Genomic DNA, 19,812 nt, shown 5'->3' on the forward strand with positions numbered 1-19,812 from the left:
CTGAAGCTGAAGCTCTAATACTTTGGCCACCTGATGCGAAGAACTGATTTATTGAAAAAGACTCTGATGCTGGGAAAGATTGAGGGCAAGAGGAGAAGGAGACAACAGAGAATGAGATGGTTGGATGACATCACTGACTCAGTATCTGAGTAAACTCAGGGAGATAGTGAAGGACAGGGAAGCCTGGTGTGCTGCAGACTATGGAGTCACAAAGCATCGGACATGACTTACCACTGAACAACAAAAACAAGAAGAATGCTTCTGGAACAAAATCTAGAGATAAGATTGAGTTGAAGGAACAACAACTCTACTTGAAGTGATGCTGACTGGGAAGGACAAGTTATTTTAGGAGGACTATGTGCATAGAATGGAGAAGGCAATGGCACCCCACTCCAGTACTCTTGCCTGGAAAATCCCATGGACGGAGGAGCCTGGTGGGCTGCAGTCCATGGGGTCATGAAGAGTCGGACACAACTGAGCGATTTCACTTTCACTTTTCACATTCATGCCTTGGAGAAGGAAATGGCAGCCCACTCCAGTGTTCTTGCCTGGAGAGTCCCAGGGACAGGGGAGCCTGGTGGGCTGCCGTCTATGGGGTTGCACAGAGTCGGACACAACTGAAGCGACTTAGCAGCAGCAGCATGTGCATGGAAAAGGCCTAGAGGCTCAGACAGCAAAGTGTTGTCAGCTCTCAGTATCAGTAATGGGATTTGGAGAAGTCTTGACTTTTTGCTTTCTTGCTTTGCATTTTTCTACACAGAGCATTTAAATGTCATTTTCATAACCTTAAAAGAATTCCCAAATGTTTTTAAAGGAGGAAAAGCAAGATATGTGCTCTGTAAATTCATGTATCTTTTGGTTTAGGTCTGTTATGTCTTTGTCTCTATACATTTGGGGAGTTTTTGTTTTTGTTTTCGTCTACAGAGAGTATTTTTTCATTTAATTTTTTATGTTTTTCCTGTTATACAGTTTTAAAGGTTAGCACAGAAGAGCAGCTGTGCAGTGCGTCCTTGAACCTCTCAGCCTGCAGTCCCTGCCGCCCACTCCCCCAGCCTTCCCCTCTCCTCCCCCTGCCCACTCGCAGTGACCAGCCTGTTCTCTGTGTCTCTGAGTTGGCTTCTTTTTTGTTATTTGGTTTTTAATGGGAAAGAGATTATTTTGTCTATGAGAGTCCTAGTGTTTAAGGGTGGGCCCCAGACATTTGCTTGGAAAATGGACACTGTGGGGCCTGCATAACGAAAATAAGTTTACAAGGTCCCAGAGGAGAGGGTGAGGGGGTGAAAGTTCCCAGGGTTCATTCAGGGGCAGCTTCTGTTCCGCCCACCTCCCCCTCCCCAAGCATCCAGCCCTGACCCCCGAGAGTCGCTCAAAGGATTGTTCCTTAGAGGGCCTGAAAGAAGCTGTACGTTAATTGAGACAGAATTGGAAGAGTTGGAAGATGAGAGAATAAGGGCTGTTAACCTCCGAGGAGGCGCAGAAGCTCTCACGTTGTAGCTGAATGGATTCTGTGGGCTGGTTCTCCTGCGTGTGCCCACTCAGGACCGCCGACCAGAGGGAAGACACCCGCAGTAGAAGGACTCACACCCTGTGCCCCCACGGAGCCCGTGTGTGACCTCAGTGTGGGTCGGGGAATAATCCTAGAGACATGCAGCCCAAGGCTTTAAGATACGCCTCGTGGGGTGTCACATAGACTATTTACATATATGCTTATTTCCAGCAATTCAGAAAACCATATCTAAATTGGCCTTTTTTTTTTTTTGCTTCTGTTAATCTGGAAACATTCAAAGAAGTTGATACACCTTTATCTCATTTCTAACTTTCCAACTAAATTCTAAATTCTAAGGTTCTACTGACACCTGCTGGCATTTCCTCTGTTTTATGTCTTAATAAGAACAAAACCAAAAAGCAAAACGTTTAGCATATTTCCCACAGTCTTTTGGCCTTATTATGCCAAGTGTACATTGAGATAAGAGACATAAGGGAAGGTTGATGGATCTTTTCACGTCATGGAAGGAGATATGTGGACGAGCCCTGAGGACAAATTTCCCAGACACACAAAGGGCAGATAGCAGAGTTCTGATTGCCTCTGCCCTGCACTGGCCACTGTGTGACCTTGGACAAGGCTGTAGACCTCACATTAGCATCGCAAAGAGGAGAAACTGAAGCTTCCTCCCTATGCTTGTGGGGGCCAGGGTCATTTCTACTAACTGAAGCGTGAGCCACATCACTGGTGCAACTACCTCAAAGGTCACTCGCAAGGACTGCTCCATCACAATAAATAAGCAAATTTGTTAACTGTGTTTTCAAAAAATAGATGAATGTCACTGAAGCCTCCTCAAACTCCAGTATCTCTGTAGTTTCTTTTTGGAAACAGCTGAATCAGAATAATCAGAAAGAACCAGTGAACAGTCTCAGAAATGGTCTACTTTTTTGCCCTCAGGAAACCATGGACTTTGTTTTGTGTTTTGGAACATGTAACAAGGCTTCAGTGCTTCCCAGTTCATGCCAACCAAATTATCTGTGCTTTTTCTGTCTTTTCTTGGGAAACTGTGTGGGCCTGCGGCTTGTTAGGCCAATGACAGGATACTTGATCATCCCCAGGGAGTCAGAGTCCCATATTTATCCTGACAGAGGAAGCAAGGTCTAATGAGGAAAATAATTGAGGCATTTCTTTAACGCTGCTATTTCATTTCTTCCTCCTCCCTCAGAATTCGGACTTCATCATCATGCTTGCTGAGACTTTCGATGCGATTTAGAGTCATCAGAATTTCCTTTTCTTTGTGAAAGGAAATTTTCCTCTTATCTTTCTCAAGTCCTCCTCCAGAAGTCTGTTAGGTTTGACTGGGACTCAAAGAGGAAAGCACAAAAATTCTCCTACAGACTCATATCCGTTAGGGTGGCACCTCTCAGAACACAAGAAAAGCAGAAAATAGCGAATTTGGTAAGGCTGTGGAGAAATTGGAACCCTTGTGCATTGTTAGGGAGACTGTAAAATGATGTAGCTGCTGTGAAAAAAATATGGCAGCTTCTCAGAAACGTAAAAGCAACATTACCATACAATCCAGCAATTCCACTTCTGGGTATATATCTAAAAGAATCAAAAGCAGAAACTTAAGGTGACATTTGTACACCCATGTTCATAGCAGCATGAGTCTTAGTGATGACACAAGGATCCACTGATAGTGAACAGGTAAACTAAATGTGGTCTACACATGCAATGGAATATTATTCAGCCTTAAAAAGAAAGGAAATTCTGATACCTGCTACAACACAGAGAAGCCTTGAAGAGGACATTAACTTAAGTGAAATAAGTCAGTCACAAAGCACAAATATTGCATGACTCCACTTACATGAGGTACCTTAAGTGCTTAAAGTCAGAAAGCAGAAAGGAGAATGGTGGTTGCCAGGGGTTATGGGGGAGGAAATGGGAAGTGGTCGTTTAATGGTTGTTTAAGTGGTTCTGTTTAACTGAACCAAATTTCAGTTCTGCAAGATGGAAAGTGTTCTAGAAATGGCTGGAGGTGTTGGTTGTGCAAAAATTTGACTTTTGCTTAATACTACTAACTGATCACTTTTAAAAGATTATGATGATAAATTTCACATTATATGTATTATATCACAATTAAAATTAAAATCACACAGACATATAAAGAACTCAGTCATCACCTCTGGCCCTTGCAAGTGACTTAATCCCTTGACTGTGTTCAACCTGGTAATACTATGCAATTCTATCCAATGGAACCTTCAGTGATGACAGAAATGTTCTTTATTTGCACTGTCTGATATGGTACACACATTGGGTTTTCAGAGTGATGAGTGCAGAAGATGCTGAATTTTATTTTTATTCAGCTAAAATTTAGTTAATTAATTTAGTTAATTTTTATTCAGTTTAACTTAGCCACATACAGCCAGTGGCTGCCATAGTGGACAGGCAGGCAGACTGTGCATCAACATGACTGTTTCAAAATACTCCCCTCCTCACACAGAGCTACGGCAGTCAGATCTAAACCTAAGAAGGTAGAGGCTGGCCTATGTGTGGGCCCCAGTTCTGTTTGAACCCCCAGTATTATGAATTTGCTACAAAGCATTTTGCAAGAGTGTGACTCTATTTTAGAAGCCTGGTATGGCATCATTGGCATCTGTTATTGGGCCCACGAGCAGAGTTGGCCTTAATTCGCAGGCCAGCCTTTTCTAGTCAAATGCCCTTGGGAAACCTAAATTCCTTCACTGCTGTGCACGGGCTTCTTCAGTCGTCCTTGTAAATCCTTGGAGTTATGTTGTGGACTAATGCTGAAGTCCAAGGCCTTCTACAGAAACTATGCAAACTCATCGCTGTTTCTTCCGGGTATCCTGGCAGTCAATGCCTGCTTCACTGGAAAACACAGACAGGTAAGAGAGGTGACAAATTCTTACACTGAAATAGAATCCCACAATAAAATGGATGAACCCCTACTACATTCGTCCTCTAAAACAAGAGTCACCATGTATTGTCACCATGTATTGTATAATGTTGCTTTAGAAATAGTAAAGATTGCTGGCAGCTTATATTTCAGCAGGCTGTAAATAGAAGACTTAACCAGTCAGTCAGTGGGCAGCATTCCTTCATGACAACCCAGTGTTTAATGACACTGTTTGTGCCACATTTATCTTCATGGAATAAGTGAAAGCTGTTTATTAAAGCATAAAATGTGAGCGTTTGATGCAAATGGACGTGTGGCAGGAAGGAGATAAAGAAGAGTTTATATTATTCTACAAAATGGATATGGGCTGTCTAATAAGAACCTGCCGGTTTTGCTCCCGTGGATTTGCTCACCGGGAACACTTTCTCTTTCTCTTTCAGCAATGGGTGGATGGCCTGAGATCCATCATACACAACTTCAGGGCGAACAACGTCAGCCCGATGACGTGCCTCAAGAAGCAGTGAGTTTTGTTTGCATGACCCTTTGTGCTTGGCTTTTACCAAGCAAATGCAGACTAGGAGATGAAAGCTACGTATATGCCCCAGGCAGCGCCTTCCTTGCCTTCCCCTCTGTGCTCCTGACTTTGGAGAAGTCGTTGACCAGTCCACACTGGTACCCTTCCTGCAACCTGGCAGGCGTGTGTGATGCCCACGGCCCAAAATCTATTTGAGGGGAATGGTTGGTGGCAGGAAGGTACTGAAACTCCACCTCCTCAGTGTCCCCTGGGTTGTGGACCTGGGCTTTTGTGTCCCCAGGCTGCTGACAAGTCGCTTTGCATGCCTGGGGTTATAGCTGGGGGCTGGGTGCAGCTCAAGCCTCTACTGCATGAGACTGAGGGATGGGGAGTGTGGCTGCATTCGACGGAAGCATCCACTGCTCGGGAGGGAGAGGAGCACTGGCTCCAGGGACTGTTTAGTAAGCCGTCAGGGATCCAAAGGTACTTTGAAATTCAGAAGGCAGGCCTTCCTTACCCCAGCTCACTGTATCCAACATTCAGAGAGGTGCCAGGTGGTAGCGTTTAACCCTATCAAGTTATTCTTTATGGCTGACGTGAAGGTTACTCAAGTAGAAGGTAACTACTCAAGTAGTTACTAAGCAAAGCTCCAGTCCGCCTGTTTGAGAAGCAGTGATCCGGGCCCGGGGCAGGCGGCGGGCGGTGTGGGGAGGAGCACGTGGAGGGCCTGCACTGACCAGGCTGCACGACCTCTTAGCCGGGCCTGGCCAGCACCCAGGGCGGGACTTCCCGGGCTGTGGGCGATGGAAGGGGAGCTCTGCCCTCCGGGCCTCCTGTGTCTTACCCCGGTCCCTTCGGCAGCGCTCTAAGCGCGTGGGCTCTGCTGTAATTCCCGGGTTGGTCACTCCGTTGCCTGATGACTTTTGGAAAGTTCTGAGCCTTGTGCCTCACTGTCCTCATCTGTGCATGAAGGCGGTGACACCACTTATAAGATTCCTTGCAGAGCAAGCAAGGCCATGCAAAGCCAGTGCTTGGCCCCTCACTCCCCCTCACTCACAGTTACTTATTTTGATTCTGACGCCCTCATTCCAGTGTGCCCCTGTTGTCTTAGAAGAGGGGAGTTGTTCAGTCGTGTATATTCCTATTTTTGTGCAGTTGCTTCTTTTCCTCTGCAGTTGCTCTCGCATGATTTCTTAAAAATAAAGAGCAACCACCCAGCAGATATTTTGATGCCATGGAATCCCAAAGGATCTCAGACTTTTGGCATGCCTTCTTAGGCCTGAGAGAGCCGATTCCTTGTGTCCGGATGCCAGATCTTAGCTGCCCTCGTGGGTGTCCCACCCAGACCGCTTTCTGTCGCTGGTGTTCACCCATCCACCAGCGGCTGAAGGGTGAGGTCACTCAGGGCTCACGTCTGCCTGCTTCTCCAGAAAACCACCCTCTGCCTACAGGGGAATCACAGGGCCCAGTAGATCACAGCCTCCCAGAGTATCTCAGGGGGTGTGCTCCAGGACCCCTGCCCATACCAAAATCCACAGAGTCCCTTAGGGTTGACCCTTCATGTCCCTGGTTGAGGAGGGCTGACCCTACCCTCGCCCCTTCTTCAGAAAGGAAGGTCACGGCCAATGACAGGCTGAAACAAGATATCAGAGCCTGCCCCCTTGCTGCCAAGCCTGGCACAGATCACACTCCAGAGGTCCCAGTGGCCTCGGGACAAAGCCCGGCTGAGAGCACAGCTTGGTGTGACCGGCCCTCCCTGCCTGCCCACTGCCTCACTCCTGTGGTCCTGAAACCAGCCCCTTAAAGGTAGCACTTATGCTTCGAGGAACACTGATTTAAGACAAAAGCTTTACCAAATCATCATGTTCTGCAGATTGTTAGATTATTTACAGGAATAGTGAGAAAGAAAGGAGTCAGTAGCTAAGAGCAGCCCTGGCACCAAAGGATAAGTGTTCCGGGTCCCCCTGAGTCCCGAAAACCTGGGAAAAGCTCGGCCTTTCTCACCATCAGTTTGAGTTGATGAACTTCTCTGACAGTGGCAAGTTAAGGATCCAGATTCCTTTATGGAGATGGTGTCCAGCCATCCGCCAGGTGCATGAGGAGTAGGTCACAAAGGGCTCACGTCTGCCTGCTTCCCCCTTTGCACTTGGCTGTTCCCTGGGGTGGTGGAGGGGTGAGGGCCGGGGGTGTCCCCACTGACTTCAGACAAGCCTGGCTGTTGTCACCAGGCTGTTGCCTTTCTTAGCCCATTAGTAGATCATTAAAAAGCAGCAAAGACAAGACCAGTCACCAAACAAGTGCCTGTGATTTGCTATGTTCAATGCACACACCCAATTTCCTAATTCATCTAGGATTGACAGATAAAATATGGGACTCTCGGTGAAATTTGAATAAGTAACAAATAATGTTTTAGTAAGATGTATTTACATCCTAAGCAATATTTGGAACATACCTGTAGTTAAAAGAAAAGTATTTGTTATTTATCTGAAGTTCGAATTTAACTGAGAGTTATATTTTTATTAGCTAAATCTGACAAACAGTAAATTTATCTCATGGTGTGCGATTGTCTCTGGTTTTCTGAATAAATAGTGTTTGTTTGAGTGAACTTTCTTTTAAAGTTTTTAACCAGATGGAAGCTGTTCCTCCCAAGAAACATTAAAACAGTTGTTACTGTTGTTTTCCAGCTGGATGAAATTGGCATTTATGACCAACACAAATGGGAAAATTCCAGTTAGGAGGTAAGTCAGTTATTCCTGCGTGCTCTGCACAGCCTGGGTCGGCCCTCATGATACCAGTCCACAGAGAAAGTCCCCCAGAAGGACTTGTTAATTGCTTTAGTTACAGGTATTTCTGGAATCTTAGTTTGAATCACATTATCAGATGCTGTGTTTACTTCGTAAAAATCACCTTTGGATGTAAAGTCGCATTTTTTCTCAGAATGGGTAGCAGTAATCCTGATAAAGAACATCTGAAAATGTAGGAGTATTTTTTTTAAATTTTCAGATAAGAGGGTTTTTGGGATTTAAGTAGCTTCCCTGGTGTCTCAGATGGTAAAGAAGTTGCATGCAATGCAGCAGACCCAGATTCAATCCCTGCATTGGGAAGGTCCCCTGGAGAAGGAAACGGCAACTGACTCCAGTATTCTTACCTGGGAAATTCCGTGGACAGAGGAGCCAGGAGCGCTACAGTCCGTGGGGTCAAAAAGGCGCAGAATGCAACTGAGCGACCGGCACTTTGACTTTCATCTCTCACCTACTTGCCCCAAACAACCGTTAGCTATCGTTAAAGAGGTTTCTCTTCTGCTCTGCACCTACAGTAGCGGGGTGGGGATGTGCCTTAGGAGGGGCGCCGCCTCTGGACTCTGCCGCTCGTTCCGGGTCCGTCGGCCCTCTGTGCCCGGGGCCGGCGGGCGCCACGGAGCCGGGGTGTGTCGTCCCTGCCAGCACACCCCCTTCAGGACGGCGCTTCCCCTTCAGCCTGCCCAGAGTAGCAGTGACAGGGAGAAAGAGGAGCACAGAATGCCCGGCGGGGCCAGGAGTGAGGAGACGGTGAGCTGGAAACGGCCCCCGCCCGCGTGCCTCACCCCCGGGGGCCGCTCTGCTGCGCCCCAGCGTTAGGGCTGCTCCTGGCCTGCGGGCCTCTGGAGGCTCTTGCAGTGGAGCTGTGGGGTTCTGCACCCAGCTCCCCGGTGCCTTTTCGGCTGGCGTTTGTGGTAAGCACTCCACGGTAACTCCAAAAGCTGGGCTGGACCCCGGGGCGTCTGCTGCCCGTCTGAAGCCAGGAGTGTATTCATAGTCGTGAATCTGAACTCAGCAAGAGCTCCCGGGCCAGACCCACTCTTCAAGAATTCTCCAGACTCGCGTTCAAGTTGAGCTCTTGCCCAACACTTTAGCAAAGAAGCCAACCAGCAAGTAACCCCAGGCAGAACCCAGGCCACCAGCTGGAGCCTGGGTGTCTCGGAATGGCTGTAGCCGCCAGGATGAGGGGACAGGTCGCCCGTTGCCTGGCGTTTGGGGGAGAGCCTCGGAGCAGCCGCACACGGATCACACTAGCTGTTTCTGCGTCTCCTTTCCCAGCCTCTCTGCTAGCCTGAAGCCTCCATTCTGCATTCCCCCGAGGGCGTCTCCCTCAGCATCCTTTCACATTTAACAGAACTATCCTAGAGATCATCGGTTTCCTTCATTCTGTGGGTTATAACAGTCATGAACTAAGGTATCCACGTTACAGCTGAGACGCACAGGGCATGCAGGTTGTAAAGAAGATCAGGCAGTAATCTTTCTATTTCACCTTTTATTGAGGGCTTCCAGAGTTACCAACTTCATGCATCTGTTGTGGTCTTTACAAACCTATATGTAGGATTCTCTGTTTTTTATTTAATCACTTAGTAGCAAGTCAATTTTGCATTTACTTTAGGACTTTTTCAAAAAGCCCTGCTGAGGACTTCCCTGGTAGTCCAGTGGTTAAGACTTCACACAATTGAAGGCAAGGGCTGCAGGTTCAATCTCTGGTTGAGGAGGTAAGATTTCACATGCCTAGTGGCAAAAAAGAAACAAGAAAAACCTAAAACAGAAACACTATTGTAACAAATTCAATAAAAACTTTTAAGAAATGGTCCACATAAAAAAAAAAAAAATCTTAAAAACAAAAAACCCTGCTAGCACCCTTGATCAATGTTGGCAAAGACATTTTAGACTCATCCTTATCTTATTTAAAACTCTTTGCTCTACTGAGAATAGCAGGGTAATTATTTTAATGTATCTCAGGATCCTACAGCTATTGCCAAATATTTAGTGCATTTTTATTTAAAAGTAAGTACTGAAGTAATAGGGCTTCCCAGGTGGCGCAGTGGTAAAGAATCTACCTGCCAATGCCAGGGGCACAAGAAAGGCGAGTAAGTCAGGAAGATCCCCTGGAAAAGGAAATGACAGCCTGCTCCGCTCTTCTCGCCTGGAGAAGCCCACGGGCAGAGGAGCCTGGATGATTACAGTTCATGGGGTCACAGAGAGTCGGACACGGCTGAGCACATACACACACTGAAGTAATAAGTCCAAACTTGGAACAAATAGCGGCGTGAAGACCAGCAATGTAAGTTGGGTCTGTTTTTACATACCTTGCTCTCCTGATTTTTCTTCCAAGAAAAGGTTCAGGAAATGGGCAAAGTAGAAACACAGACTTGTGATCAGAGCACTCCTAACCAGCAGTGCTGGTGTCATTTGTACACATGCTGCTAATCAAGCCTTTGTTACACAATCTTAGAAGCCTGATCCAACCTGTTCACGAACAAAATTATTACCCGCCTCTTTTTGTGGAAATAGCCCAAATATCTTGTCATCTTCCTTGGTGCTCTCTGACGTGAACTCTGTGGTGGCTGCCAGTATTAACAGGTGTTTGACACAGGACATCTGTGGTCTGGGAGCAGTTTGACAGAGTTGAAGGAGAATTGATAGCGAGCCAGTGAAAAGCGGATAAATCTTGGTGTGGATGAGCTGCCAAGGGCAAGATGGAAATTGTTCTGAATGTTTTAATGGATACGAAGAGTAAACACTTTAAAATGTCGTTTCATCACTATCACTCTGAAGTTTTAAAATGGAAACTATTAGTGTAGTGTGTGTAGCGTTAGAGGAGATCTGGCTTCACGGCCATTAGATCAGGTTGAGCATGGCCCCTGTTCTGCAGTTGTAACCGATATTTAATGTCTAAGAAGAATTAAGGCACAAGGGAAGAAAGCTCTTTACCCACCGCTTCTCCTTTCTTTTTTTGTACCTTCTCTTCTACCATCTGCCTTTCTCCCAAACCTACACGCTCATGCTCACTTTACTTTCCCACCCAGACCACAGCTTTGAAAGTCACTGGAGTTAGAACCAACAGTTATGGCTAGAAGAAGTCCCAAAGGAGAGAGTGTCTTAAGAGGGCTGAGCCCTCAGGGGTGGTCCCAGCAGCCCAGTGTCCACATAATCTGTCCACCTCCAGAAGGCCCAGCCTGCTACAGTGAGGGTCTGGATCTGTGGGGCTTCCCTTCATGCTCTTCCTTGCAAAGCTAGCATTAACACGCTGGATGGATTGTAGAGCCTTTGCAGGCAGAGCCAAACTCAGCTTCTAGAGTCCTCGCTGTCTTGGTCGTCTGTAAGGCCTCCTGGAGCAGGGAATTTAATGGGATAGGACTGTGCGGGCAGAGCCAAACTCAGCTTCTAGAGTCCTCGCTGTCTTGGTCGTCTGTAAGGCCTCCTGGAGCAGGGAATTTAATCGGATAGGACTGGGCACCACTTATGGGCATTTGCTTCTCTTACAGTTCCTTTGGGAAAGGTGGTGCGTTTTCATTCAAGACGCTCACTGAACACTGGTTTGCGGTGAAGCCCTGTGCTCTCTGGGGCTGTGTGTAAAGGGCTGCATGAATCACAGTCCTTGACACATACTCTGCCTTCCAAAGAAATGCCCTCCGATACCATCTGAGTGCCCCCAGCCTGTGATAAGTGTTTTTCTCAGCCTGTGATAAGTGTGTTTCTCCTGGTTAAATACTGCATCTCTGATGCAACTGGAAACTCAGAGAATTCACCTTTGCTCCACAACCCTCCTCACTCCCGAGCCAAGTCCATTTAAGGCCCAAGAATAACTCTGCAAGCTGCCTGGAGAGAAGGCAGCCCCCTCCCCTTCCCCTCACCTACAGGGGAACGGTCTCTTTCCCTTCCTTCTCCTGTTTTCTCTTGTCCCCTCATGCAAAGATGGGCCTGAGAACAAGCCCTTCTTGCCATCACATAACCTTTTGTCTTTATTTATTTATTCCTTTATGTACTCACACTTGCCATACAGCATGCAGGATCTTAGTTCCCTGACCGGGAGTCAAATTCATGTCCCCTGCAGTGGAAGCCTGGAGTCCTAACTTGGACAGCCAGGGCGTTCCCAGCTCTTCCCTTTATTATCGTCTCAACAGCCATGTCTCTGGGCTCTGACTTTGCCGTCACTGATGTATTCCCACATGGATTTTCCTCCTTCGTGGCCCTGGACGCCCTGTTTTCTCCATCTCAGTTTCTCTGTGCCCCACAGATTCTTAACCTCCTACTTCCATGATATGTCTTTGTCCTGCTCTCTGCTCCATGTCATTTTCCCAAGCCCCAGCCAGTATTCTCTTCCTGCAGACTCTCCCTGTCCCTGCCCCGCCATCTCCCCAACACCACATTGTCTGCCAAGGATCAAGCCTAAGTCTCCTGCATGGACAGATGGATTCGTTACCACTGAACCACCTGGGCAGCCCTAACACATGCATACTGTTTTTCAAAAATGACAAAATGAACAGCTACTTTCCCCTACCTTATAAAGGGCAGATAAAGTACTTCTTAATCCAATGTATGAAAGTTCCATGAACTCTAGAGAAGTGGGAAAATCTGGGCATAGCACCCTCTGCCCTGAAACTGGTTTAATACACATGTATGCTCTGCGGGTCTGTGAAAGAGAATTCATAGGCCTCCCTATGTTTGGATGCAGTTGTCTCAAACACTCTTAAAAGTGCACTTCTTGAAGCATTCTTAGACTGAATATGAAGTAGTAAAGTTTTGGATGAATGCACAGTTCATTGACCTGTAGCTGATTCTTACTAGTCTCTCCTTGAGGCTGCCGCTGCAGCGGAGGGGGCGCCTTCTCCCCCTGATCGAGGGGAACCGGCCAGTGCCTGCCCGTGGAGCTGGCCTCCGCTCACGCGAACGGCGGGGCGCGGGACAGGCTGAGGCGGGGAGGCTCACCGTCCTGGGCTCCTGGGAAGGTGTTCCACAGCCACACCACACACACAAGTCAGCTCTCTCTCCCCACAATGGCCGAACTTCTGATTTATGTCATTGTGGTGAATAACTACCCGAACTTCCACTCAGGCAGTGAATGGAGGCTCTCTGCGTGGCGCAGACGTGGCTTCCAGGGTCTAAGTCCTCTCCTCGGTTGTGTTCAGTTCCGAGTGTTACCATTGTTTTAGTCAGAAGGAGTCTCCTACTTTTATCATCATCAGGAAATACGTTCCTTAAGGTGTTATCCATTTTCCTAGCCTTGATGCACACCATACTAGTTCAAAGGCACCACCATTATTCAAAAATACCACATCTCAGGGTGGTGCCAAGATGCTGCTGAAACACTGAATAATTGTTCCCCTGCCTCCCTTCTCCCCGACATCTGTCACTTTCATAATAAAGTCCTCAATCCTTGAGGCAGCTGACATATCAGAGTAGCTCTTGGGTGCTTGGCCTGAAAAGCAAAAAAACCATACACATGAAGTATGTCTGATAATGCATGTCAGCTGCAGTATGGGGCCGGGAAAGGGTGACCCCAGGAATGGGCCGGGCCCTAAGGGGCCTCCTTCCTGTCCCCAGGTCACCGTGAGCTTCTGTTCTAGAGCTGCTGGTCCATCTGCCACATCCCATTTTCCTAAGAAAGCAATTTGATAGGATCAACATTTATTACTGTGGTTGTCCAGTGGTCTGGATCCTGGATGTGTATGTTCACAAGTAGCCCGGGGAACTGTCTGTCTTAGAATCATGGCACTTGACTGGCACAGCCAGCTCTGGTCAGCAGAGGGCTATTGCAGGAGCCACTTTGGGGAGTGAAAAATACCCAGAAATGAGAAGTAATTTTATTTTCCTTTTTCTTCTCCTCTCTCCCACCATACTTAGTTTTACTTGGATCTTTCCATCAGAGAAAACAGAATTAATAGCAACTTTTTTTTTCCTTTTCTGCCCTAGTATTACTAGAACCTTTGCATCGGGGAAAACAGAAAAGGTGATCTTTCAAGCACTCAAGGAGCTAGGTCTTCCCAGTGGAAAGGTATTCATTAATTTAATAATGTGTCTCTAAAACCACTTTGTGTATTTTTGTCCTCATATAATAAGTAAGATTATTTATATTAAACTGATTCAGTTAGATTCAGAGTTAGGTTCAGTCACATATAGTACAGTCAATTTTTCCTTTGCTCTCTTTCCTTCTATCCTTCCTTCCTTTTGTTTTCTGGGCATTTTAACCTAAACATTATAGTATTCAAATAGCATATTTCCAAATGTCCCTGTCAACTTTATTAAGAAAAGGAAATGACAGCAGGCTGCTCTTTCACACAGCTTATTGAAAGCTTATTTTATAGAAGCCCATCAACATTGGCTGAACCATGCACAATGTCAGCATGAAAAATGCTCATAAATTAAGTTCTTCAGGACAGTTGCCCAATATTTTATGAAGCATCTCTCCCCAAGCAAAACATTTGAGTTTGTGGCCCTTTGGATTTAAAATAGTTGCAATAAAATAAATTTGAAAAATAAAATAGTTGCAATGAATGTATTAACTGCAAGAAAGATCTAAGCTGTTACTGCCTTAACAAATCCTATTTGAAATATAAGTTTCAGTATGAAACGTAAGTTCTTATAGGAGTCCCTTTATGTTGCCTGTGAAAATTCACAAAATAAGCATAAGAAAACATTGGGTTTGATTTAGTCAGAATCCTTGTGGCAAGTAGTTGCATTTTTCCTTCCAGAAGAGAAGGAAGAAATGTTTCTTTGTGTTTGTTCTATGGAGTATCTCCCAGAGCAAGCCCAGCTGTGGCCAGTGTTTGAACATCCAAACCCTGGGCGCATGGTAACTAGAAACACTCCTTTACATGCGCCATATTCTAGTAGGCTGGCCAAGGTTGGACCTTCTGGCTCCTGTCAGCAAGTCAGAGATAAAAAACCTGGAATTACAAGTAGTCATCACTCTGCTTCATGAACCTATCGATTCTGTAGATCCTCCAAAGAGAGAGAATGGTGCCTGATTTATGACATGCTTCTATTCTTTCCAGAATGACGAAATTGAGCCTGCTGCATTTACTTATGAAAAGTTCTATGAACTGACACAAAAGATTTGTCCTCGGACAGATATAGAGGATCTTTTCAAAAAAATGTAAGTTCCATTTATGAGAAAGTGTCACATTGAAGTTATCCTTGCTCTTTTAGACTTTAAAAACATTTTTTTGTCCTAATATCTTCATATAATATGTTGACAGTATCTAGGAATGTCTAGTCAGGGCTACATTTTCACCCCTTAGTTTATTTGGTGTAAAAGTTCACTCTGATTTTTTGAGAAACTTTTACATTAGTTGGTTGCAGCACCTGGAACTTTCCCCTCCTCTCCCTGCATTGGCTTTACTAACTACCTACGATGTTAACCTGCTCCCTTAGGTATTAACCCGTTATGTGAACTAACTAGATTCGATTTGGAATGTTATTATGTTGTTCAAAAGTCCATTCATTCCAATTATTTCAAATGGATGACTTACATGTTGTTTTATAATAATGACTTTGGATAATGAGAAAGAAGGATTGCAGATATTTTCTGTAAGTTGGGGGAGTGATTTCTTGCCTTTGCTGTTGTTGGGTTTTTGTGTTTTTTTTCTTTACAAACAGTCTCTGGCCATTTTAAGAGTTCACCACTACTTCATGTTTAGAAAAATAAGCTTAGGATTATCGTCAACAAATGTCAACATGTAAATCGTACCTCCTGTAGCATCATATACCAAAACTTACTTTTTCTAATAAATTTCTTTTCAGCAATGGAGACAAAACTGATTATTTAACGGTAGACCAATTAGTGAGCTTTCTAAATGAAGTAAGCTTTTTCATACATTAACTCCATCTGTCTGTGTGCAGTGGCTTGCTCCTCCAGCATCCTCATTGCATGCCTGCATCCTGCACCCCCCGTCCGCTTTGCTTCTGACCTGCTGATCTTTCCATGATGGCTTTACTAGGTGCAAAAGCCAGCTGCCGCCCTCGTGCGTCCATGCACTCCCTCATTGGCTTCGCACACTGCTTTTTTGTTGGTTTCTTGCTTTGATGTGTAGCTCTGGGTCTGTGTATGTGTGTGAATTTGATAATATATTCACTTAATTAAATGTGTCTGTGTTTTGCAAGATGATATTTAAGGTACTTATCTTTTTTTTTTTTCTATTTACTTGTAAGAAATAGAAAGAGAATGGATTGAGTTTACCACTCTATAGTTGGATTCGCCATTGCTAACTTTTTCTCATACTTTTTGCATGGACTGGGAAAGCCTTATTTTTGTCTTTTAATGGATTGCATGTAAGAAAAATATGTAGGTTTGAATAGAATATTTTGACAACAAGCACACCACTGGAGTTCCTGGGTGAAAACATAGTGCATATTAGGCCAATGGGATGGCAGGTTAAATTTTTACTTTTTATTTTTGTAACAAGCTCAGAACTAATTTTAGAATGTGATTCACTCAACAACCAACACTAGTTGATAAAATGTGCTTAAGCCCAAGAGAAATATATTTCAGAACACATTAACATTCCAATTTTTATGACAACTAAAAGTAACTTTTTTTTTTCTCTACATGTACAAGAAAGTGTTTTCAGTGAAACCCATTGAAGCTCTTGTTAATATGAAAAAGGGAAATGCACTTTTTGTCTAACACGTTAAATAATAAGACTTTAAATGAGGGATGGACAGTATATTTTTGTTCCAAAACAATTGATAGTAACCATTATACCATATAAAGACAAAATGTTAAGATAGACAATATCATGCCAGGTAGAAGGTATTGCCTCAAGAAAAAGCAGCAGGCAGACTGATTTGCCATTTTGAAGACACATGGTACATCTTTGCTGAAGGGCTTCTTGTTTCTTTCTGATTCAGGGCCCAGTGGCTCCCAATTTGTAGGGTTGCACTTGAGAAGCTACCATAACCAGAGCCTGGAAGCATGGATGCAGGAGAGACAGGGTCCCCCATATGTTAACACAGATGCCTACTTTAAAGTAATCCTTTCAGTACACCACAATATTTATTTTACTTTAAAAACATTTCAAGTTTTTTCACTCCGCTAGTTTTTGGTTATGCAGATACTCCGTTCATAATCTTTACCCAGATATTATCCACATTCTTATGCCACTGTTGCTCAGAAGTTAAGTTGCTTTGCCCTGCCTCCTTAACCCTTTCCCCATATTCTGCTTCTTTTAAAAAATGTATTGTTTTATCTCTCTCAGCTTTACATGTACTTTGGGTCATTGGTCATCTTAAGTTTTGGTGAGATAGGCAAAAATCTTGCTTTCTACTAAAGAGGGAAGATGTTTAGTGGGGAGAAGATTACCACATCATCAGTTTACTGCTTCCTAGAGAAAGGCCTCTTGCGTGCTCTGGGATGAAGCTGGTACTCAGCCGTCTGTTAAACGTAGCAGAGACTCAATATGCATTGCACTTGCCCTATTCAAATGAAGAAACGGTTCTGAAGTCTTCAGCAGATGTACTGCATTCATGGGTCCTTATCTCATGCCCTTCCTTGTATGGGAGACTTTTATAGACCTACCCAGTATTTACTCTTGTAATTCTTGTAAGTCATGACAAAAAAATTAATTTTAAAAGGGATGATCACATTTACTTTCTGGCTTTGCCATCCAAATTCTTTCTTAAATACTTTCCCCTTGGTAGCTTTTATCTGTCAATATTACACTGGCCAGTAGTATTCATTTGCTTATGTTTGGCTTTTCATTAACAATAAGGAGGCACTTTCAATTTGGGGGTGGGGCTAATTGAATTGGTATGATTCTGGATTTCTTTAGGTCACAGAAACTACAAGACTACAAGTCCAGGAAAGTATACAGCCTTTATATTTAATCAAAGTGTCTGCCCTGAATCTCTTCCTTTTCTGCCCTAATGAACTCAGCTGGAAGAACTAGACAAAAATCAGAATGTCTCCTTGAAGAAGGCTGTCAAACGTACAGTGTTCTGCCAGCACCTTGCACCCATAGGACTTTTGAGGACTCTCCCTCTCATTGTTCCAAAATCTAAAGCGCCCCATGGCAGAGCACCACTGAAACCCATAATGAAAGGAGACAGAATTCACCCTGGAAGGGAGCAGGCATTGGAATGTTAGGGGTCTCTGACTCCAAGAGCTTAGATCTAAACATTTTCAAATGCCTTAGTTATATGGTCTCAGTAAGCTGGAATTTAACATTGTATTAGAAGTCCTGGATGCAGTAGGACAAGAAAAAATAAGTGAGTCCCAGAAACACAAAAGGACAAGACCCTGTTCATTATTTGCAGATGATTGTGTAACCTGAATATCAAAAGCCATCAAAAACTCTTTGAATGGATAAGAGAGTCCAACAAGGTAACCAGAGAAATGATGGACAAAGAAAAGAATCAATAAACACACGTGTATCTATGAGCATTAACCAGTTCTCCTGGAGAAGGAAATGGCAACTCACTCCAGTATTCTTGCCTTGAAAATTCCATGGACAGAGGAGCCTGCCAGGCTACAGTCCATGGGGCTGCAAAGAGTCAGACACGACTGAGTGACTAATATTTATTTTAACATTTAACAGGAAAAAATGGCATTTATCATATATTAGCAAAAACCATGTTGCCTCCCACTACCTTCCAGCTTGTGAGCCCCGTTACTCCTTACATGCAGTTTTCCGTTCACTGTGTTAATGTGTATCTGCAGGAATTTGAACAGCGGAGAGACGGGGCCGTTTCCTGCCTGGTTGCTGTGTAGAGCTCTGTACCGCCTGCTCTCTGCCCATGCCATCGCCACTCACGGGCTTTTCACAAGAAAATTTAGATCTGCTCCTCATCTGCTTCTCAGTATCTCCATGTTCCCTGGTCCCCAGAGGGTGATCTGGGGACAAGTAGCCTCAGTATCTACAAGTAACTCATTAGAAATGCAGAATCCCAGGCCCCACTCCAGACCTGCTGAGTTGGAATCTGCACTGAACATTTTCTCCAGGTGGTTTGTCTGCAATTAGAGTCTGTGAAGCACTGGATATCTCCTTGGTATCATTACTGTCAATGGGAGCAATGTGAGAGCAGCATGAACTTATAAACTTGTTATTCTCCATAATGAAGGTAGCCACGGAAATCTACCACTCGGATCTAAAATTTTGGCATAGCTGTGTTTCTTGGTCCCATCCAGTGGGCTGAGGGAAATGTGTGTGTGTGTGTGTGTGTGTGTGTGTGTGTGTGTGTATGCCAATATTATGAAAATAGTGAAGTTGAGTCCAGAAGAGCTGGTGGGGACACTCTCTATGAGCTAGCACCTGGTTGGGTACTGTCACCAACTCAGTTCTCTATGTGTCAGGGCTAATTTTAAAGCCTCTTGGCTTCAGTTAGTTTCACCTCTCTTTCCACATTTCTAATGAGAAACTGAATTGATTGTAGTTTTACCTTCATTGTCCATTTCAGTTCAGTTCAGTTCAGCCCCTCAGTTGTGTCCGACCCCACAGACCGCAGCACGCTAGGCTTCCTTGTCCATCACCAACTACTGGAGCTTGCTCAAACTCATGTCGATTGCATTGGTGATGCCATCCAACCATCTCATCCTCTGTCATCCCCCCTCTCCTCCTGCCTTCAATCTTTCCCAGCATCAGGGTCTTCTCCGATTAGTCAGCTCTTCACATCAGGTGGCCGAAGTATTGGAGTTTCAGTTTCAACATCAGTCCTTCCAATGAATATTCAGGACTGATTTCCTTTAAGATTAACTGGTTGGATCTCCTTGCACTCCAAGGGACTCTCAAGAGTCTTCTCCAACACAGTTCAAAAGCATCAATTCTTTGGCACTCAGCTTTCTTTATAGTCCAACTCTCACATCCATACATGACTACTGGAAAAACCATAGCTTTGACTAGACAGACCTTTGCTGCCAAAGTAATGTCTCTACTTTTTAATATGCTGTCTAAGTTGTTCATAGCTTTTCTTTGAAGGAGCAAGTGTCTTTTAATTTCATGGCTGCAGTCCCCATCTGCAGTGATTTTGGAGCCCCCCAAAATAAAGTCTGTCACTGTTTCCATTGTTTCCCCATCTATTTTCCATGAAGTGATGGGACTGGATGCCGTGATCTTAGTTTTCTGAATGTTGAGTTTTAAGCCAACTTTTTCACTCTTGT

At 44.7% G+C, this 19,812-nt stretch overlaps 1 protein-coding gene across 6 annotated transcripts in view; it reads left to right on the forward strand.

The window, feature by feature from the left end:
* PLCB4 (phospholipase C beta 4) overlaps window positions 1-19,812 on the forward strand; it is a 451,857-nt gene that overhangs the window by 324,995 nt on the left and 107,050 nt on the right. For all 6 annotated transcript variants that reach the window (XM_065920857.1, XM_065920858.1, XM_065920854.1 and 3 more), the window contains 5 exons: window positions 4,841-4,920; window positions 7,599-7,652; window positions 13,632-13,713; window positions 14,714-14,814; window positions 15,462-15,519. In XM_065920857.1, coding sequence (XP_065776929.1) covers window positions 4,841-4,920; window positions 7,599-7,652; window positions 13,632-13,713; window positions 14,714-14,814; window positions 15,462-15,519 — 375 coding nt within the window. The remainder of the gene's footprint in view (window positions 1-4,840; window positions 4,921-7,598; window positions 7,653-13,631; window positions 13,714-14,713; window positions 14,815-15,461; window positions 15,520-19,812) is intronic.

The sequence above is a fragment of the Muntiacus reevesi genome, chromosome 2 (genome assembly GCF_963930625.1).
Source record: "Muntiacus reevesi chromosome 2, mMunRee1.1, whole genome shotgun sequence".
In the NCBI taxonomy this organism is placed as follows: domain Eukaryota; kingdom Metazoa; phylum Chordata; class Mammalia; order Artiodactyla; family Cervidae; genus Muntiacus; species Muntiacus reevesi.